Genomic DNA, 23,695 nt, shown 5'->3' with positions numbered 1-23,695 from the left:
ATGGGTCTTGTCCACCTTGTTGACAGTCTGTCCTCTTTTACCTGGCGGAAGGAAGCAGGCTTTGGATGGTCGTTATAAAGATAAGCACGATGAAGGCGCACACCAGGTTGGACTTGAAGACCTCGTCCCTCATTTGGGAATACTGCACGGTGAAAAGGACGAGACAAAGACAAGGAAGGAGAAAGGGGCCAGGGTAAGATGGAGAAAACCTGTTTTCAGACAAACTGAAAAGACTCGACACATCGAAATGCACCTCAAACACACCAGTGCACTGCCACAGATGCATGCATGTTGCACCACAAGCGTTAGAGAGAGACAGGAGCCAGTGGGTTAGCTGTGGGGTCCTGGGGAAGGTGCAAAACCGACAAGCACAATGCTAGCTGTTAGCTGTTAGCTGAGTAAGAGACACAAACTGAGTGTGTGTAAGTGTTCGTGCATGTGGGGGGAAGTGAACATTATTTAGAATAATAAAGATTTTAAAGAGTGTATTTTCCCAAATACTGAACTATTCTTTTAGAAATGCTTTAACCTAAAGTATTTTCTTGGTTCATATTGAGCAGAGTAATGATAGTTGAGTTTTAAACATTTTCCTCTTACAGGGTCATTTTTTTCTTAATTTTCTTAATTCCTGCACTACTGCAGAACAGAACAGCTTATGGCGGTTTTATGCCATAAAAGACGGAAAATGTCTGGTGCTTGAGTAGATGTGCACACGTCCCGGAGAAAGCCCTGAACTGATGTAACACTTAACATGTATAAGTCACCAGTCTGGACTCACAGTTGGACTCTTTCCCACCCCTGTGACCCCCGCTGCCCCATCCTCACTCTGTCTCTTTCTCAAAGGGCGCTGGGAAATTAGCAAGAGGATGTTTCACGTTTTGTCACAACTTTGGCAAAAAAAAAATGAAGAAGGGATACAGCAAATCACTGCACATTTACTGAAAAGGGTCAGAGGTCAACCAAAAAAAAAAAAAAAGGTGTCTTGGAAGAGTTTCGAAGATGGGTGGGATTCAAAAGTGAAACACAAAGGTGGAGGAGGAAAGTGGCCAATATGAAGGTCAACTCAAAGGTTAAAGAACAAAAAAACAGGGAGGAGTAGGATGAATTGCTACAGAGGTGCACAGCATTCACCAAAGTAAAGGAACATTTGGAGAACTTTTCTTCTAATTAAGACCTCGATATCTCCTGTCAAGGATTTAAACATCTTGTAGTCAATGAAGCTTTGCTATTGGTGGTTTTAGTGGAATTAGTATCTAACAAAATCACAAGCTCACACACTTATATTTCCCCTTAAATAGCTTAAATATTGTTTTCTTGCCTTTTGCCACCATACATTTTACCGAAATTCTGCCATATACTGATATTTTCACAGCAATTAGTAAATAAAGGTTATACAGACTAACTAAAGAAATGATTTATGGTATTAAGGTGGACCATCTAACTCATGATTGTTAATCGTGTTGATCCTTTGTCTTAGGTTTACATCTTATTTTCTGACTGATGTAACCAAATGTCCAACAAAACGGTGGTGCAAATACCTTAGAAATAAAGTAGTACTACAACTACTTAGTAACTACCAACTATTGCTTATTTAATGGCGAAGCTCTCACTATTATAAAATTTAAGTCATGACAATGAGAAACAGAAGAAATCGTTTTGAGAAAAGTCTCCCCAAAGCTTTTTCTTAAGTGAATGCAATGTGCTCCTGTAAAAAGAAAAAAAGGGACCAAAAAAAACAAAACTTTTTCCATAAAACTGTTAAAGGGTAACAGGTCCATGGCAGTTTGGTCATGAGTAAACTGAAGGGGGCTCTGCAATCTTGGCAAAACAAAGCAGCGTTGCCAAACATTGTAGTTTTGCCCAGTTTTTTTATTTATTATTATTATTATTATTATTATTGTGGCCACAGAAGTTAAAGCTTTTGGACATGAGTCGTTTTTAGATTGGGTTCATGTTTGAGCATATAATTAGCAGTAACTCAATGAAATGTTAATTCACTTGCTTTATACTGAACTGTACGTACGTACTGTTAGAGATTTGTGTCAGCATGTTTCATCGTGCACATTAGTATGGAGTGTGCCACTGGAACACTTTTGCAATACTATGCTGTAACCAATAACCAATAAATAAAATTTAAACAAATTTTAAAAAGCAACCGTGTGCAATGTTTTGAAACCTCGACCTTACGACCAGCATTTCTGTGGTATTGCTGGTCTGTGAGAATTGATCATTTAATCATATTTTTGGGAATTTTATAGAAAACCAAATGTAAAAATAAAATCTTCAAAGATGAACTGCAAATTGAAATTATTGTTCATCATTGAAGACTCTAATTCAAAAAGTCAAGTCCGTAACTATTCTGGTGACACACTTCAGACTGCGTACACTCTTTTCTCAGCCAAATCCATTTTAAAAAGAAGAGCCCGGAAAATGTGTGTATATATGACATTTAATTGTTTTCCTATAAATCTTATTATTAAAATGTATGTAATGTAAGTGCAGTAAAAAAAAAAAAAAAAAAGAAAAATCACTGTAGTATCACAGTAGTGTCTTAAGTGCCTTTAGCTTACTCATGATGGGAAAAAAATGCCGGTCATTGTTTTGGTTCTGAAAATCGTCTGTTAGGTAACGAGGAGGGAGAGATAAAGAAAAACACATCTGTCTAAAACCCCAGCTACCTTCTCTTCCAGGCTGGAGTCTTTAAACATCAGTGAGAAAGGCTTGATATGCTCTCTTCTCAACTTATCGCCACTCCGTAAGTCGATGGCGCTCTCTATTCGCTTGTTAATTTCCTCAGGACCAGAGTGGACATGCAAAGCTTGTGCGAGATGGTTTGGAAGCAGATTTATCGAATTTCTCGTTAGGGCAGCCAGAGTCTAGGGGGAAAGCACATGCACATAGAATGAACCTGCTTGTCCCCCTTTTGTTTCATTCAAGTTCCAAATGAAAAAGAAGAACAGACTCACAGTTACATTTGTCACATACACGCACACACACACACACACACACACACAAAACCAATAACAAAATGGTGGAAAACGATGCAGAAGACCAGAATGCAACGGTCGCCATCAGGACGTCATGCATCTCTCGTTCACTCGCAGCATGTTTAATTTGCGCCGATGTTAGTGGTGATGAAGCTTGTAATTATGCAAACATTGTAACAAGGCTGTAAATTATATGAGCAGGGGAAGGACTGGCAGTGAAAACACATAAAACAGATGAAATGTAAAAACTACAAAGCGTTAAGAACAATAAAAAACAAAAAACAAAACTTAAAGAGGTTAGTTGCAGGGTCAGTCCACAAAATAAAACATTTGTTTTTATTTATTTAATCTTTATAATGTGAAGGTTTCAAGTTACATACATCATAAATACATCCACACATTTTCCTTAAAAAATAACCGAAATGTTCACAGATCATTCTGAGAGACAATCCTTGCAGTTCATTGATATATAAAAATGATCTAAAGGTTTTTGGTCAGGGTTTACATTTGCTACTTCCTCCCTTTCCTTCATTACTGGGCATCATACAGTCCACACCTCCCATAACACCCTGTTTTATGTTTAAAGACCACAAAGGCCATTTTGCATGTGTGGAAAATTAACTACAAATCTTATAAACAATCCTCTGTTTACCTGCAGAGGATTGTGTTTGTGAAGGAGAAGGTCTTTGCTGAACCTCCGTAAAAAATTGGCAAATCATTGCGTCCCAGTTTCTTAATAATTGTTGGGAGTTGGAGTCAGGCTCAGATTTTCAGAAAAACAACCCAGCCAGGTTGGAGGCAAAATGCACTGGGGCATGTTATGTGTGGTCCAATGCTCTGTGATATATTTGCCTGAGCGTAGGCTGGCCTAAATACGTAGGTTGCCATTTTTCTTAAAGAGACTTAGATGATATTAAACATACTGACACCCATCTCATAATGTATCTGAAGCTGGAGCCAACAGGCAGCTTGGCTTAGCATAAAAAAATGGAAACGAAGGGAAACAGCCCAACTGATAAAACATGTGCCAACCTGCACCTCTAAAGATCAATGATTAAAACGTCTTTTCCCCTTTTTCCTTTTGGGCAAGTGTGAGATCAGACACCGTGAACACGTACAGTAATGTTGGATGTCTCACGTACGGCAGTATGACAGATTTACTAGCATAGTCACTGCAGCGTGACGGGTTTGGAAGTGGTGCCCTTAAAAGGTTGCAAGCAGTTGGTAATGTAAACCACAAGCTCACTACAGGGCCAATGGAAGATCCGAACCAATACAAACTGGACGCTGTGCAACGGAACTTGACACATTAGGGACATATCGCAATAAATTTGTGTCACTGGTGTCTTCACATGCAGCATTCGTTAGAATGGAACATGCACATTGACTTGAGAAAGAAAAATGTTACTGCAACCAACCCTCTTTCAAAACCAGCCTTTTCCTATATTCAACCGATCACCCAGTGGCGATAAGCTGCACCACCACCCTCACAGCCAATCGCCCACAACAAAAGCAGTTCTTCCATAGTGATGTGGACATGCATCAGCCTTGCACTGTAATACAGGATGTAGCGGTTATTTTCATGTAACTGAATCCAGATGTTAAAGCTGGAAACCCAGGTACTGCAGCTAAGACCAGTACCTCCACACTTGGACCTTTTGGAGGCAGACAAACTCACAAATCCCTCAGTGACAGAAATTCGTCATGTCCATGTACCAGAACAAACATGGCAGCAAGTGGTGGATTTTAATTGTATATAAACAGGAAAGAAAGCTCCGAGCAAAACTCGGATGGACTGTAGATCCTGCAGAGGGAATCAGAGGTAAAATAACCGCTTAAAACAGAGGTGAAGCTGTAGTTATCAGTCATCTGTCACCAGTTTTGGTCGTAAATATTAAATGTATAAACACATCTGACGTCTGACAACATCTGACAAACACATTCAATACTCAACTAAATTGTATTGTAAATGGTGCTGTAGCCTCTATTGTTGCAAGTCTGAATTCAAGCTGTATGTGTGAACGCCCCAGTTGGCTGAGCCACATTTCATTTTAAAAATGGAATCTTTTTCGAAACCAGAACCTGAACCCTTGCAGCAACACAGGCAGAGACAAGAACAGCAATATTCAAATGAACCAGTTTCTAGAGACACCGAGTAAGTGGGTCTTCTGAGCAAACACACAAACGTCCTTTGAGGTGAAAGCACTATGACAGTGCTGTGCATCATGGGAGCCAGCAGGCACACAGTGAAGCATGTAAGAGGTAAAGACAGAGCCACTCAGCCAGTGCATAGAGCCCACGCTAAGCTGGGAGTCTGATTTCAGGGCTGGAGTCCTTCTGGAGAAGAGAAATTTGGACAATACCTCCTATGCCCGTGGATGCCAATACCAATACCAGACACTGATGGGAAATTATATAATTTACTCAGTGTCTATGGGTTATTAAAAAAAAAAAAATAATAAAAAAAGGATAACTGGAAGATAATGGGCGGCCACAGATCCCAAATACTGTTTTGTTGCAGTTATCAGACTGGATTACAGGTGTTCAGTGACCTGAAAAAGAAATGGATTTGTCATTACCGTTTATTGCATGGCTTCCCCCAAATGTACTTTAGTAATAGAAGTCTTCATATTGTCTATGTCAGTGCAATACCGTCGTCATGATTGTGTCACAGTGTCACACACAACACAATCCACTTCATACTACATCACCTACTGAGAATGTCATCTAGCTCTGTTGTTGGTGCCAGAACTTAAGAAGTAATGGCTCTAACTTAAAGTTTTATCACATACTACGGTGGCATCTTTTTTACCAGGAAATGTACCTGTGATCAGATCTTCAAAGTCACAAATATAACCCATCACAATATTTCTATCAGTCGTGATCTTTCATGTGTTTGTTGGAGACACCTTTGACCAAAGTCAAAAAGATCAATGACTTTTGGCTTGTCCCTTCAGGGGTCACCACAGCAGAACATGTTCTGACATTGATTTGCTATGAGTTTTTTACGTTGGATACCACTCCTGCTGCAAGCTTCCCGTTTTGTCCGGGCTAGGGAACGACAACCAAGGTAACCCTTGATGGCTGGTATGGGCCCCACCTGGCGGGATGGGATTCCATCCGTGGCCTTGTGCATCCCGACCCGATGCTCTACCCATTGGTCCACACCCTAACCCTTTAAACAAAGTAATGGTGGAAAAAGTCATAGCAACACTAGGCTTCTGGTATCACTAAACAACAACTGAAGTCAGGTGTTAGCAAACCTGGAGTCCAAAAAATGAAATGAGAATTCTTATTTTTTTGTTCTTTGGGCTTATCCCGTGAGTTCAGGGTCGTCACAGCAGATCACTGTCCGCATGTTGATCTGGCCCAGTTTTTATGCCAGACCCCATTCCTGACGCAACCTTCCCCAATTTCTACCGGAGCAAGACCCAAGTGATGGCACGGCCAAGTACTGTATGTGTATGTGTGAACAAAGGCACAAAAAGCCAAAAGATGGGCACGTTCCATTTACAATCATAAAAAGGTCTCCACCTCTACATGGGAAGTTTATTTATCACTACGTCCTCTTCTTGTATTGACCGGGCCAGTGTATCATTAAGCATCTACTGATACCTGTGATACCAATGAACATAAAAACATGCTTTCACAATAATAAAATAAATGCTCTGTTTTCCTCAGTTTTTCCTGTTCATCTCTTATTTCCTCAGTCTCTGACTGAAACACACACCGATGCTAACAAACCCTAATATAATTCTTTCTCCTTGATCTGATGGTGAAAGCTGAGTCAGACCAAGAAGAAGGGAAGACAGGAAGACAAGAGACAAACCACCAAGAGAGAGAGAGAGAGAGAGAGAGAGAGAGTGAGAGAGAGAGAGAAGTTCAGCTCTACGCAGAGCAACGCAACAACATAAAAGACATTTCAAATGTCCTCTACAAAGGCTTTCATATGCAAAGAGCCAGTCTTTGAAATGACGGTCCTGACAGGCTTTCATTGTGCCAGAAACAAAGAAGTGGCACTTTTAAGAAATAACACTCCCCTGAATCCAAATGCAAGGCCCCATCAAATGCTATAAGCTCCTTAGAAGGCAGTCGGGCCTGTCCTTAAATATAGACACGAGGTTGTACAGAGTTCACTGTTCGCTTGTGGCTGCGGGAGATGAAACAAAAACACAGTGGCTCTGCACAAACTAAGAGTGAAGACAAATTTCACGGGGGCTTGGAAATTGTAGGCACACTAGAATGAAGATAAAATTGCTTCTGTGATAAGTGCATGGTTTTGAATTGATATCAGCATATTTATATATTTCTACACCTCCAAAGGTTACAAGGAATCTCTCACTCCTTTAGCCCCCGCTCCCCTGGGTCATATCTAAATTAACATCTCCAGCATCTCCATCCAAGACTTTCAATCGACCTGACAACGTATCTCATACGATTGCGAAGCTAATTGATCTTTCTCTCTTCAGCCAGAACTCTGAAATGTTCCGGATGAGACATAACAATGCTAAACAGCCTAGAGTAGAAGCAGCCGTTTGTAGAAAGTCACCAGTTGCTTTTGGTGGAGGAGAAGTGAGTCTCGCCAAAGAGGCGTGTTCTTGGCACTGGGTATCCACCGGCAGCTCGTCCCCTCAAACCCCTCTGAGGATGCAAATGTGTCCTGAATATGCGATTTGAGCTATTATGTATGACATGCGAGTGTGTGCGCGGGTAACTGCAGATACATCTGCATAAGAGTATGTGAATGGCTTGTGGCGGCGTGGGCGTGGGACCAACAGTTATCTGGAATGTGTCCCAGGGAAGTGAATAAATAAAGCTGGGTGAGATCTGCTGAACAAATTTTACAAAGCAAGTTGTAATGTATGAAAATAACATATTGCTTCTTGTTAAATTTCTAAGTTTGAAGTATGGATTGACAAGCAACCAGCAAATTTCACAGAGATGTCCTGCTGTAAGGCTCCAGACTGTTGCTGCATCATGCAAAGTTTCAACAATGACTAAGAAAATGGATTTGGATTCTCAAATTGATGCATGGCCAATCAAGAGGAATCAAGATCAAATAATGCACTTATGTCTATACTTGTACGGACTTAGTGCTGCATTTGACACCATTGATCACAACATTTTATTACTGAGACTGGAACATGTAATTGGGATTGAAAGAACTGCACTAGGTTGGTTTAAATCTTAATTAACAAACAGATTTCAATTTGTTCGTGTTATTGATGAATCTTCCACTCACACAAAAGTTAGTAACGGAGTTCCACAAGGCTCCGTGTTAGGACCAAGACTTTTTACTTTATATACGTTCTCCATTAGGCAACGGTATTAGAAACACTCAGAATCTCAGAAATAGACTGTTAAACAATATAGTTAGTCTGATGACATAACTCCAGCCGCTAGTACTATTGTGAGGAACCTCTGAATTATTTTTGACCAGGCTGTGTCTTTTCCCTCACATAATAAAACAAATCTCTAGAACAGCCTTCTTCCACCTTGTGAACAGGGCTTGTTGAAAGCCTGCTAAGATCCACTAAGTGGATTCTGTATCATGAGAACTGACCCCTGATACATTACATAACCTGTCACAACACAGTTCCTGACCTGGATCCAATCTGACCCTGGTCTTATTTATAAGAAACTAAGAGGAACTGTTAAGGACTCTAATTACAACATCAATCACTTTTAGATTAAAAAAGACGAGTCTACAATTCCATCCATAAGCAAATAAATTGAGCTAGACTTAAATGATAAATAAATAAATTAGAAGATGTACTAAAATTTTTGGTCTTGACATTTTGTGGCAGGTTTTCATGTTGAATAGCTAATTCAACCGTCAACCATCTAAGACAAACCCCCCCCAGACTGTCACCGCAATGCCTCTGAAGGCTGATTTGTTGTCATGGGCGGACGGGGATGCTGACAAATGAAGAAAGAATGAGAAGGATGTTTAAATGGGCCACACACAATCAGAAGCTCGTCATCCTCACAAACAGGCAGGCTGCATACGCGGAGTCATGCATTACCACGGTAACACAATCTCTCCACAGAAAGCCCTCCACTCATTTTCAGGAAAAAAAATGAAAGAACAAAGAACAAAAAAAACAACAACAACATAGCAATCAAGGCGACACAACCGAGAAGATTCCATGCACTGCACAAAACATCCATCGTAACAAATAGCTTCATCCTGCAGTGAGGCTTAAAATCTTAGCTTTAAATTAGCCAGTAGGAAATTGGTCTACAGCCAAGATTATTTTACATGTTGCAATTTGATTAAAGAGTTGACAAAGAGCTAAAGGAACTTGGAAGAAGTGGGATTGAAAATGCTGTTTCTTAACGTCACATGTGAACAAAAATAAGAGTTTAATACTCAACTGCAGAGCATTGTGGTCATTACGATGGACGTTCTTTCAGTGTGATCAAGTGCACAGCATGACTGTGATCACAAGCAACTGCAGGACTTACGTTCTGCTTTCCCACGATGTTGTCGAAGGGAAGCTCGGGGCTCCAGGATGCCTCGTTGAAGGTGGTGCTGCTTGCCCGGCGGTCGGCCGAGCTGGCCGACTCCTTCATTATGTCCTCGGGCAGGGTGAGTAAACTCTCCTCCGGCTGTTTGATAAGGTATGTCTCGATGTTATGTCGTCGGAGGAAGTCATTGCGGTCCTTCCCGTGGCCCTCCTCCACCTCGTAGTCACCATTTAAGCAGTCCAGGGCAGCTTTGGAAATGTGGATCCGCCTGGAACAGGATAAATAAATGTCACATCCCATTTACAGTATGTTTTCGATGCATCAGCTTAAAGCCAGCAGGTTGTAGCTGAGGCAAACCAACTCCCAATGAAAAAAATGTGCCACTTTCTTTAATGACTAGTCTCCCACACTATCTGCTGATGTTGGTCAGCTGTTATCAGAGCGGAGAACATCTGTCTACTGGTGCTGGGGACACTGAGACTCAACCAGACTGAAGATGTGACATAAAACAAAACCTAAAGAGGGACAAGAGACCGCAGAGCTGCACGGTTGGTGAGAATTTGTCACTACTAATGATTTATTTGAGGCATTTGAGCAGTTGGCCTAAATAGCACTAGGTTTCTAGCTCTAATGAAAAAAAAAGAAAACTAATCGGCAAAACCTATAAAAAAGAGGGGAATGAAAGACCATTTTAGACTTACTGTGTTACAGCATGATGAAAATGTACGTTAAAAACAAATGGAAAACCTTTTTAAAGGACCCAGAAGTGCAGTTCAGTGGCAACTGGAGTTTCCTGCTCTTTGTTCTTTCATGTGTGTGTGTGTGTGTGTGTGTGTGTGTAGATCAACTTTGATTAGAATAATAATACAGTTGTTCCAATGTTTTGGGAAATATGATATTTTCACTTTGCTTTTCCTTATCCATGCACTTTGACAGTGGGTGAAGCTGTGCCAGAACTTCCTGTACTCAACAAAACAAAAAAGAACACTACATATTAAACTACAAAATGTACTGCGATACTACTGTTTCCTTTAGAACAACACATTATCCTGCATTAAAGAGGTAATAACTTTTCACAACATGATACAGAGAACATCTTTAACATATTCTTTATATCTTTAAGTCCCTTGATTTACTTTACACATCTTCATGTGACTTATTTCAAGTATTTAAAATACTTGATCCTGCATGCGTTGAGCTTCCGCACTCAATAAATCAGGCGTTTCCTTCTATTTATTACCTTATCTGTTTTCTGTTAGATAATTTTAAATGACTGCAAATGTATCAAACCAGATCCACCCTGAAGTTCACGCACAGATGATCAATAAGATTTTGTAGGTTTCCACACAAAGAACCCTGCAGGTGGCTTCACTGACTTTGATACCTTCAGTGAGAAAAGAGCAGCCAATAAATCAAATATAAATGCAAGAAACCCTGTTCAGTGACAGATCAGTGGCTGTACGTCACTGAACCCGAAGGTCAGTTCCAGTATTTATTAGAGTGTCGGACGATGATACTGCAGAGAAATTGTGGCTCCATTCATCAGTGTGATCAGTACAGATCACAGGTCAGGGACACAGTGAGGCTGAGCAACAGATGATGGCAGGATATTTACAAAAAGGCCAAACAGGAAGCATCAGAGGGAAAAAAACAGACATAAAAGACCTAATTTGGCAAAAATTGTTTGTAAGTGATGGCCAAACATCCCATTACACTGTAGTAAACGGCCCTGAGAAACATAGGTCATTAAATTGTACACAGAAGAACCGTTAGCTTTTCTTGTTTGGGCTCTGGGGCGAAAATGTCTTTTGCTTCTATATTTAAATTTCCTGAATTTGCACTCAATCCAAAGAACAACTCATGGACGTTTTTATTTAGATGGGGATATAATCTAATATCAGGATCATGAGAATCAACATACTGATGTTGTAATCTGAATACAAGCAGGTTTACAAAGTATATACATAATCAATTAAGCTAATAAAATGTCATCTTTCTTTTCCTATGTCATTCAAACACATCTTTAAAGCAAGGAAATAAACAATGACCAGAACCTCTAAAATAAAATAAAAAAAGCCCAAATACTCAAATCACAAATTATTGTTTTGTTTTCAATGAGAAAGACCATCATGTTTAATACAGCAGAGAGAATAGAACAGGGATGATTTACATGAATGGGGAGTGTCGTGGTTGGCTAAAGGTATAAACATACAAATTATATAACTGTAAAGGGATAATGTTCTAGGGCCCCTTCATTTTTAAAACATTTTAATAATCCAAACAAACCGAATGAGCAAACATTTGTGAAACCTGGCACCACCATTTGCCTGGTTTGGGGAATTCATGGGATAGTGCAGGGCAAACCAATTTCAACTGAAGCTGATGGTCAGCTTCTGCCGGCCAGCTTCTTCCTGCAATCATTGACAGGGGGGCTCAGAACTACAGATACCTTGGGCTGCAGCTTTATGACAAACAACTGGACAGAGAACACTGGTGCTCTGTATTCTCAACAATGCAACTCCAACAGAGTCAGAAGTAACACCTGTTTAAAAGTACTACTGACTAAAATAACTAATAATTAAATAATAAAATGAAATAATAATAAATATAACTAAATAATGCAAAATGCCAAAAAAACAAAACGAAACACCTTCAGTATGTAACTGGGAAAGGTTTGCTCACCCCGGGATTCCTCCAGACTCCAACTTGTTGGCAATGTCCACATCCCAGGACCAAACGTCGAACTGCCACTTCCTGAGTCCCAACACGCCACACAGCACCGAGCCAGAGTGGATCCCAATACGCATGTCGATGTCATGTTTCGTACGTGACCTCACGTATCTGGAGGGAACACAGTGAGGCTTGTTCAGTAACTGATTGGCCCCGGGGGGCTTTTAAACAAGATGGGGAAGATCATAAACATACAGTATGCACTCGTCATCCTCCTGCTCTACCACTGTAAATGCAACTTCATTCTGACTGATCATCCAAAATGAATCTGTGATGTATAATAAATACTCAATGAGTGAATCTTAAAACATGTAATAGCAACAGTGTGGTCCCTTTAATTTATTTCTGATATTTCTATAAAAACATTCGTCACATTGACTGCAAATAGCAGCGAATATAAAAAATGCATGTTTGTTTTGGTGCAATATAAATATTTCATATATGATTTTGTGGCCTTGATTTAAAGGGCAGACTTTGTCTAAAATATTCCAGGGCTGACGTTGGCTCGCTGTGTATAATACAGTACTTGGGTGCATTAATTCAGCAAATGAATATACATGAAATTGACCTTTGGCGAAACACAGAGCCCAGATAACACTGAGAGAACGACGTTATTTATAAGAAATCAACACAACGCATTTCACGTGTGTCAGCGAGACCCTAAAGAGAGGAGAAATAACATGTTCGGCCGACTTTTAACACTGCTTAAGACATTTGTTTCTCGATTTCGCGCTTTATCATCCCTGGGGGACAATAAAAGCAGCAGAAACCGAGGGTGATAAAAGTGTGTGAGGTGCAGACAGGGCAGTCACGGCCATTCCTGCCTCTAGGTCTCATTTCATGCTTCATAACAGCAGCGATGAATGTCAGGTGAAAGGCATGCTGGGAGTTAGTGACAGGTGCTTAAAGTCAGCCGACTGCTGACGACACCTGGGGCTGGAAATTAACTGCACTTAGTCAAGATGATGATGATAATAATGATGATGTGATGCTTTATTGATTCTGTGGAGATGTTCCTCTCGTCACTGCAGAGGTCAGAGACACGGCAGCGTTTCATTTTTATTTATTTTTTGCTTTCAATAACCTTACAATATTGAATTTAGGTTGCAGTAGAACGCCTGAGACTCGAAATCAATCAGCTCTGCACTGTCCAACGCTCCATCTCCCTGGTTTATCCCTTCGTTATCTCCGAGGAAGCCAAACCACCAAACCAAGAGCTTCAATCTATCGATTATACTACACAAAAATTGTATCATGCAGATGCGGGAAATGCAGATAGGTGTTGTCTACTTTCTTCAACACTGACACACACACTCCAGCCAACACTTGCATTTACCGCCACACATTGTTTTTCGTGTGTCTTCGTCCTTTCTGCTCATCCCATGAGGTCAGTTTTTACGACGGATGTGAAGGAGCCTTTAAAACGGGACACTGAGTGTGAAACAGTCAGTTTTCATATGTATTTTACAAAGGATGCAGCTCCAACAACACTGAGTAATGTTATTGTTACAGTTTGGCAACTCAAAGCACCTGATTTAAAGTTAGAAAAGGATGGTAAAGCTAAACAGTGACACGACTGAGCACGTAGTTCCATCCATCAATTGTCTTCACCTCTTATTCTGTTTAGAGTGGCGGGGGGCTGGAGTGTTTACCAAATGGGGGGGGGTCCGCCCAGACAGGTCTCCAGTCTATCTCAGGTCCAACACAGAGAGACACATACAGACAGAAGACCACGTACACTCACATTCACACCTACTGACAACTTTAGAGTGGCCAGTTAACCAAACATGCATGTCTTTGGACTGTGGAAGGAACCTGGAGAACACGGAGAAAACCTAACCACTGCCCGAGCACATAGTTACTATATTACATTTTTAAAAACTACAGGAATTCACACACTTTTTGAAGGTATTACAACTTCCTTGCATTACATTTTAGGATGCTACCACACCTTTCAATGGGCCCTTATAGCTCACTACGTGCCTTTCTTCTTCCCCTTTTTACTTCCCAGTAATAAAGACAGAGCTAGAATCTTCTTACATTTCTGTACAAAAACATCCTCATTATCAGAGGGAAGTTTGCCTTCTGCACCATAATAAGGGGCTGAGAATAATTGAAATTGCCCATAACAGCCAAATCTAAACAGTGTATGGGAATAAAAACAGAATGACAAAGTGATCACTTTGCTGCTTTCACTTTCTTAGCAGAGATACTGTGCTCGACAAATAATTGTAGCAAGAGCCTCAGACTAAAGCCAGTGACATACTGGAGGAAGATGACCCCCAGATTAAGCTCCAATGATTTTATTTATAATTATTTTTGTGGAAACGTAATAAAAACAAGCACTGGACCTTTGTGTGTGAGGGTCAGCCCCCTGCGGTCAATAAAACTACTTCTGCAGATGTTTCATATTAAACCCTACCAAGGAAAGAAATGAAAATGCTGGGGGGCTGTCACTGATTTATGGTCACACATGCTGTGGAAATGTTGATTATTGCAAATTTGGATCTGCAAACAGCACATTATCAACGATAACCACTAATAATGAAACAGTTTGTCTCGCCCGCTCTGTGCTCACGTTTGACCTCCAGGATTTTCATTTGAAAACTGCCTATTTGAAATATGCATTAGACTAATGAAAACTACTGTACTTGTTGGGCTTTTGTGCTGAGTTATAATTATAGTTGTTCACTTTTATAATCATAAGCTAGATTGTCAAAGCTTCTTACCGTGAAATAAGTACTGGAAACTGACACAAAGGAAGTAATTATTACACAAGAGCAAATGACTTAATGACAAATTTGAATGTGATAAAAAGCAGGACTGAGTGACGAGAAACCTTGTTTTGAGGTTCAGATGTCCAAGAAGAATAAAGTCGGTATTGGATACGGAGACAGTGCAAGAATATTTCTTCTTATTCTAAACCTTCCCACAACTTTCTCGATGTTTCTTTGTACGAGTATTCCACAGCAGATTGAAAACAAAATTTTGCGTTTTCTTCTTGAACTGCAGCAGAAGAATAGCAAGTAAAAAAAAAAGCAAGTTTTTTTTTTCATATACTTTTCATACATTGTCAAACTGGAGGATGGCTATGTGATTTTATTTAAGCCATTTTAGTACAAAGCTGGGATTGTGAATTGTGTCCTCCATCACTTAAACTGAGAGCACTCTACAAGCGATCTTCTAATGGCTGGCACACACAGCAGGAATGTCCTGTTCTTTTTAATCCCTCGAATGTGCCACTTAAGAACATGTTTGTACAAGTGGTGCAGTCTCGAGGACCAGCCATTATTCTGGCTTTGTGTTTCCTCACAAGTAGGTGGACAAACCCCACCCATTACAATCTCACTCTTATAAACTCTGAACAAAAATCAAAGCTGCTTGTATACTAAAGTCATATATTTCTGCTTTGTTGCCGCTGTCATTTCCAAAAAAATCCATTTAACTTTTATTCCCTGTAGAGTCTGCCAACATTTTATTTATGTTCACCTTGGAGAAAATCATAAAGCATTCAGCCGAGTTTCCTCCAAATTTGACAAATGTGACACAATTCGTTACCTATTTCCAGTCAGCCATTATGAGAATAGATAGTTAAGCATGTATCATTGTGAAGTTGTTCTGCAAATAATTTTAAGGTATGCAGATATCTTCCACATAAAAAGAAGCAATTCTTCATAATATACATCACAAATCTCACAGCTTATCCATCACTAATTCCTCTTATTTTCCTCTACAGAATCATACATCCTCTCTTCCTGCTCTTACGGTAAAAATAATGGGATGGTGCCAAAATGCTACAACAAGAAAGAGGATAATGAAAATGAAAACATCTCATACTTGAAAAGCATAACACTCCAGGGTCTTTGAGCCTCTTCTGAAGTACCTGCAGCGTAGCTGCGTGTTTTAAGTGAGTGATTGGAGGCTTTGTGTCTGTAAAGATTCCCAGTCATCTAGGCCATGGCAGTTCCAAAAGTGCTATTTGGCTTTCATATCTGCTTCATGCCTCTGTTTTTTGTTGCACGTTCTGAAGAGTATTCAGTCAGTTATGTGCAGAATGTCTCAAATCAGTGATGCGTGGATGTGTAATATTGTTAAAGCCTTTGGCTGGATGCATTATTTCATAGTGATATTCTGCAGAAACACAGGCAAAAGAAATTTGAGTAGTCTGAGAAGTGACATAAAAGGGATTTACAGATAAAAACCATGTCATCTAATACCTCAGAGTGAAAGACATTTTATTTTAACTTATTTACTTCCTTTAACAGAAAAGAGCTGCCATTGAAGTTCAACAATATTTTGTGTAACAAGAAAAGTTGTAAGCTGACTTACTTTTATAGACATTTATCCTAAGTTACTTGAAGCTTTAGAATGTTACTTTTGGGAATATTTTGAACATATTTTTTTTACTACAAATTTGTTCTAAAACAATATGTTCCATAAAATATCTTAGTGTCTATCTTAGAATCTTCAGATTCTCTGAGTTAGTCCAACCCTAACTGAAAATTATGGTATTGGACTCTTTGCATCACCAATGAGGGAAGTTTTAGTTCCAAACCTCCGAACACGTTTAGCCTAAAAATATCTAAGAAAAGTAATAGTTATAGAAAAAAATCCATGATTGTTTGCTTTTCTTAAATGGACGCACCAACTAGAGGCAGGCGAGGCAAAAGGGGACGGGTGCATGCCAGGGTAAAAACAAGGGGAGGTTAGTTACTGTATAGTAGTTTGGCCACTTATTATCACAGCTACGAGCTGGGGCAGCAGTAGTGGCTGCGCCAAATCTGCCACCTGTTCTCGGAACAATAACTCAGTCAAATCTGAACACACTGGAAAAAGACGCTCCTTGGAACCTCACAGTTTACCAGGAACTAGGGAATTGTTGTGTTTTCCAGCTTAATTCAAGTAGCTGTCAATCCACCCGTGGCCACACTGCAGACACCCACTGCTAACAGCTAATCCACAATACTTCTCCGGTGCCCAGATATAAACAAACATAAAAAAAAAAAGCTTGTATTTTACAGCGCAACTCACTTAATCCATGAGCACATACTTGTAAAATTCCTTTTCTAGCACATTGTACTTTAGCAGCCCTGACTACTGTAATTCATCCTGAAAGTACGTATGGCATGGTAATGCTATGCCAAAAGCCTCGGCACAAACAAAGAGTAAAAAAAAAGCCTCAGGGTTCAGGGAGGTTAATGGATTTCCGTCTACGCAGCTGAAGAAAAACAACAGGACAAGCTGACAAGCTCACAGGCACCACGGTGCTTCATGGAAAGTCAGGGCCTGAATGATGATGATGATGACGATGATGATGATTCCACCAAAACATACTGTATGCAACGCATGTTGACACATTTCAGTTTGTGTTCTTTAATATTATGAGAGTCACAGGAACGGTGCCAGGAAGGAAGGTAGTACCTGATGGTTTTGATCATGCTGAGGCCCATCTCCACACAGCAGTGGGCATGGTCCTGTCTGGGCTCAGGTAGACCAGACACACAGTAATAACAGTCTCCCAGGATCTTTATTCGTAGACAATGATGCTCCTGCAACAGACCAAACAGAAAACTCAACAGGAAAACAAGTGAGCAGCTCCTACATGAAATACACAACAATCAATAAAGTCATTCATTTTGCAAAAGAACAATATGAGTAGCAAAATCTATAATTTGCAATTTAAAACAATGAAAACTATTTAAATGAGGTTGATTCTGCATTAACAAACTGTGAAATCCTGATCAGTCAAGTATGACAGGGAAACTTTCTTTAATCTAATATCAGGTAAACAAACTTTCCAACACAGTCACTGTAGAATCGCTCACTTTGAATTTAATATTTATTCAGCTGCTGGAGGATCTTATTCAGCTTTCATGAGCTTTTGGCAAGTTTGAGATTTTGTTAAACTTCCCAAAAAAACAAACCAAAAAAACCCCAAAAGTTTTTCAAACCAAAAGTGTAGGGAGCTTTATATTTAAATCCCATCATGAGCTGCACAATTCTAAAGTGAAATTGTTAACGAGAAATGATTCCTTCTCTGTAAAACTACAGATGAATCACACATTGTTTCCCATAAACGTGGCTGTTACCTGCAGCTATCTAATGCGGCTAACCCCACCCCGTTGATTTAAAAATAACGTGCAGAGGCGGTTATATTTAATTAAATCAGTTGATGATGCATTCATCATCATGAATGTTTGAAAAAATGATGTGCTAAATTTAAAGTTAAAGTAAATACTAAGAACAGGACTTTTGCAATACAGACCACAGAGTCCTGTGTGTGGTTACATTCAGGACTTTATATTTTATAACTGCACTCTGGTTAAAGTTAGAGAACAATTGTGGTTTTGTTGAAAACCTCCTTAGCGTCCATGTTAGCCAGACAACAGTCTGTCTCTAAGCCCAAGCATGAAAAACAATAATAGGCTAAAGGTGGACAATGTACTGTGATATCTGGAGGAGAAAATATGTTGACTGGGAGCATTTTATTAATATGTTCAGTTGCAAAACATCTTTATTATGTTAAGACTAAATATAATCCAGTTGTAACTACTGTACATCCCCCACAAAGACTTAATTACGAGTTCAGTTCGAACCATTCTTTTTAGTACAATTGATTGACCTGAGAAGAGAAACAAGCACATTTCTAACCACCTGATGTCTCTTTTGCCCTGGACTAACAGGAAAAGAGCGAAATGTTGTGACATCAATGCATATCACTTTTACAATCAAACAATATCAGCCTTTAGGTTTGGAAGGTTGCTGTTTTTATTTGAATGTCAGACATGTCTGAGTGGATTAAAATCACCGCCCATCACGGCCCAAACCCTTTCAGAATGATCCGCCTCTGTCAACATGATTCTGTTCTCAGCAAATGTTAGAGATCATATAAGAAGCAGCACTCCAATGTTCTGGAAAACTGTTATTTCCTGGCATACAATCATCACATTTTTTTATGTTGTAGGGTGAGTAGAACTCGGTGAGTTGAATAGTAAAAGTATTTATTTAAAACACCCGTCCAATGAACACAAACAGCGATCGCTTGTATGTGTTAGTGAGTTTGTCTAATCACTGATTGCTATGAACACACTAAACCAATAGCTGATGGTACTTTATGCAGTGAAACAGTGAAACCTGATCTTTCATATAACTTAATAACTAGGCAGGTCCTGGTCCACACGAAACCAGTCCCCTCCCTTTGCCAGCTGCACCAGTGAACCACATCAGATGGAGAAAAAAATAATTCACTGAGTGATCGTGAATGATTTCTATAATCACTTCAAATGTCCCTGTCCCGATTTTGGAACATATTTCTAGTCAAACATTAAAAATAACTTGAGCAAATGTACATACTGTAGCTTTAAGTAGTTTTAGTTACCTTAACTTACCTTTAATTAACTTTATTAGGTAATATTGGATGTAATTTATTAATTTTTACCACATGTCATCCTGATTAAACACATCTGTTCTTTGCTAAATCGTTCAACATAGAAGCCTGCACAAGTGGTCAATACTAAATATAGTATTTTTGTTAAAAAAAAAAAAAAAAAAAAAAAACCCAAAAGAAAATGCATACACGCTTCTGGGGTCAGAATAAGTTAAGTGCTTACATGTGCAAGGCGGTCGAAGCGTGCAAAGAGTTCATTCAACATTCGCACCAGCTCCTGCGCTGACAGCGTTGTGGAGAGGTTTGTGAAGCCTTTAACATCTGCGAAAAGAATGCTGAATAAAATAGGGAAATGTCACTTTAATATCCAAGTCGCATCTTTCAAGCAAACACATAATATTTCATGATATTTAAATAATCAGTTAATATACATTTCAAAATCTGAGGGTAAATATTCCTTTCCAGTGACTCAAAATCCACAGGTACCATGTACTCAGACAGTTTTGGTAGATTTTAATGGCCAATTGTAAACTGTTCCGAGAGTTTCACAGACCAACGTCACTAAGCATAAACCGTATCTGCAGATCTTCTCAAAAAATTACTTTATGAGCCGAAGCCTGATTGAGATTCATAGTCACATCATTTAGACTCTCTGGTAAACAGACCGAATCAAACGTGCTGGTTCTAAAGTAACAACAGTGAAGATCTGATTTCTCTTTGCTGAGTCCTGTGTTTAAGTATGAACTGTTTCCCACAGAACCAATGTGGATGTTGAAGAGGAGGCTGCATTTTCTTCGACTTGACAGCACATGGTTCCATTTGTTAGGATGAGATGGAAATTTTCCCAAGGTTTTAGTTCTTGGTAATTATTCATTGTTCAGCTTTCAACTGGAACAAGTGTGTAGGTGTTTGTCCCAAGGCTGCAGTTAACTATAGTTAACTAAAACTAACTAAACTCGCTTAACTAAATTCACTTTTAGATGTTGGATGTTGTCTCATTACTTGGTTTCAGGAGACACCTGCCAGACAGTTTGTGTTACCGTGGCTGCGATTCAATGTTGAACTTTCTCCTCCAAACTCCTGTTCACATACTATAATTTAGTTTTTTCTTCTTTGGGCAAATGCACTTTCATTTGTCTGATGAAGGTCGTGTCTTGTGGTAACTCCAAAGGTCGAAGGTCAAATTCAACTGGCCTCACCTGACATTCTCGTAGCGGTGGATGTAGATTCTGTGAAACTGATGTTGGAGGTGTTCGTCCTCTACATTTGTCATGTCGTTGATCATTTCTAAAACTACAAAACGTGGCAGGACAGACAAGACCAGTCTCTCCTGTGGGAGAGAAGAAGAAAGCATATTAATAATCTAGAACAACAAAATTAAGAGTAATCCTTTTACTTTTGTACATTTTTGTGCCCTAAATCTCAAGAATGTGCCAGTGAATCTGTCACTGTGAAAGAGGAAGAAGGAGGCAGATTATACAGGTTGATTTGTCGAGGAGGATCTCTCTTAACGCCATTTTGTTTTCAAACTGCACTAAAATGACTTGTTAAGATGCTTTTTTAGGGTTGCAATTAATGTATTTCTTATATTTCTTTTAAGATGTACATGTTCTAAATTGAAAAAGAAACATTCAGACACAAGACAACAAAGTATCAAACAAACTGCATGAAGGCAGCCTGATAGAAACGATTTAAAAGATGACTTTGACTCTGCCAGCCTAAGCTCCTCGAGCAGGATCCTCTGAAGCCTCCAGGCCCTGCAGAAGCAACACAAACAACCAAGCATAGTCTCGTGGTTTTGTACTGACGCAGCGCCACTTGGCAGAAGCAGAAACAGATTTGGAGTGGGAGCGATGCAGCGTCCCTCAGCATTTCTTTGGCCTCGGGGATCCGCACCAGTGCCAAGCAACTGCCGCTTTCAGATACTGAATATATTAAAACCAAGACTCGAGTTTTTCTACCCAGAAATCGTCACACGCAAGTTAAAAGGAACCCAGCTGGTCTCTGTGTTCTTCGCTAAAAGAATGATAAAAAGATACATGTTACGCTGCCAAACAAATGAGTCCACTCCTGAAACCTTCCTGGTTTAAAACAAGCAAACAAATGGGCCAATGGGCTGAGATTAGCCGACTTTATCCTGCATCCTACTGCTTCTCTTTAGAAACTGTTCACTTAAAACAACTTCATTTACACTGGAAAGATAAAGAGAAGTCCAACTTTCTTTAAAACAATGATGCTGTGTTGCATAGTGTCCCTATGCAGAGTTGTTGCTTCATGTCACAGAAGAATTGAATCTTTAAACTGACAAATGAAAAAACAACTCTGATTCATTTTAAATTGTTCATGCGGCTAAATTGTTGAATCAATTTAATAACTTGGGTTTACTGAACTTGTTTTCTCATGCTCACTTAGCTTAACTGAGATCATTTTTGGTTCTCGAAACTCATCAAATGACGTTAAACTAACAAATCAATCAAACTTTATTCACACGGCAATTTTTAAACAGATTTTTACACAGATTAATGCAACTCAAAATGCCTCACAAATGATTTAAAACGCGCGCCAAAGAAGGGCAGTAACGCACGAAAACAGTGGAAACAGGGATTGTCATGCACACAGGAAGATGAATAAGAGAACTTTTCAACGTAGGTTTCCAAACTGACTTTCCAAGTAAGGTGATCAACAGTGAGATAAACAGCCTCATTCCCAGTATGGCATTCATCTGTTCAATGTACAGACCTATTGTTGTCCAAAAGCAATTATTATATATTCAGGGGTGGATCTAGGAATGTTTATTTGTGATGGCCACACTTGGGCACATGGTCACAATAGGGTGGCACATTTGGGAAATGAAATAAAAGGTTTCAAACTCATGTGTCTTTCCTTCTTGAAAATAAATGTTAAGTGTTTGCTAAGACATCAGACATGTTCAGAAATACTCAGCTTACCTACCATTTCTTCATAATAATTAGTTGCGGAGGTAAAAATTCATTCTTTTGCTGGGATAATCTGCCTGCTTTCAACAGCTACTAAATTCTATTGTGACAAAATATATAACACCACTTTAAATAGACAGTATAATAAAACTGTGATTAAAACAATGATGAAAAAGATCCCATATTGCCAGATCTTTAATACTCATTAGAGGATGCCTCCCTGATCTTGAACTTGCTTCTGCTAGTCCTAGTTTGGGTAGTACATGCACATAAATGCCATTAAATTATCAAAACATCTCTCTGCTTCTAGCTGAAACATGCCTGCAGATTACAATCATTTGAACCCGTAATGCTGAAAGAGTTTTTAATATATATATAGAAGCCACAGAAAGAAAGTTGCAAATTGGTGAAGTTACCCTTTAAATGTTCTTTCATCACCACAAATATACTCGGTGGATTATTTGGTTAAACATATCATGGGCCTTCCTGCTGCCCCAAACACACACTGCAGCACCTAATATGGATGAACACACCACTTAAAACAATCCTCAACAAGCACATCCAGAGATTCTCCTATTTATCAAGAAATATGCAAAACCAAAACTATTGTAAACTAAAAACTGAGAAGCTTTCTCAGCCACCACGACTGCGCTTTTTCTTTAAATGTAGCACCTGTATTTAAAGTTGCTTTTCTCAGTTAAAAAGGTGCAAAGATTGTCTGCACAGAAGGTTTGAGTCACAAAGAAATCACCTTGTTCAACACATCATTTTCCATGACTTTTATTTTGATGAGTCAAAAAGCAAAACGCTTCCATTACTGTGGCAGCACTGAACGATTTGGAGCCTTTATTCTTCAATTTCTATATTGAAGTTATTTGTAGTTATTTAAATATAACACAGGTACACACTTATACACACTGTAGATAAATATGACCTGTTTGGATCATAGTGCAGTTTTCCACTGAAAAAAAAAAGAACCTCCTGTGAACTCTGCTGTCTGAGAGCCCCGGCGAGCCTCTTTAAACCTCGAGCACAAGTGGAGAGCATGGGAGAGAGGACAGGGTGAAGTGAGAGACAAACACAGTGGGACGAGGAAGACAGAGGAAGCCAGTGTCCTCCTTCCCATTCACTGTTCATCTACTGTATCTTAATTTCTGGTTGTCACACCAAATGACAGACAGCAC

The 23,695-nt window shown here is 39.4% G+C and overlaps 1 protein-coding gene across 2 annotated transcripts in view; it reads right to left on the bottom strand.

The window, feature by feature from the left end:
* The window catches only part of adcy8 (adenylate cyclase 8 (brain)), a 75,245-nt gene that overhangs the window by 19,654 nt on the left and 31,896 nt on the right, over positions 1-23,695 (bottom strand). The window contains exons 3-9 of one of the 2 annotated variants that reach the window (XM_067475014.1): positions 20,775-20,905; positions 19,799-19,910; positions 17,610-17,737; positions 12,141-12,299; positions 9,456-9,726; positions 2,679-2,876; positions 42-142 (exon numbers count right to left, since the gene is read on the bottom strand). In XM_067475014.1, coding sequence (XP_067331115.1) covers positions 42-142; positions 2,679-2,876; positions 9,456-9,726; positions 12,141-12,299; positions 17,610-17,737; positions 19,799-19,910; positions 20,775-20,905 — 1,100 coding nt within the window. The remainder of the gene's footprint in view (positions 1-41; positions 143-2,678; positions 2,877-9,455; positions 9,727-12,140; positions 12,300-17,609; positions 17,738-19,798; positions 19,911-20,774; positions 20,906-23,695) is intronic. The other variant, XM_067475015.1, reaches the window with a different exon arrangement.

The sequence above is a fragment of the Channa argus genome, chromosome 14 (genome assembly GCF_033026475.1).
Source record: "Channa argus isolate prfri chromosome 14, Channa argus male v1.0, whole genome shotgun sequence".
In the NCBI taxonomy this organism is placed as follows: domain Eukaryota; kingdom Metazoa; phylum Chordata; class Actinopteri; order Anabantiformes; family Channidae; genus Channa; species Channa argus.
Note: the sequence above shows the minus strand (reverse complement) of the source record. Positions and strands in the feature narration are given on the sequence as shown.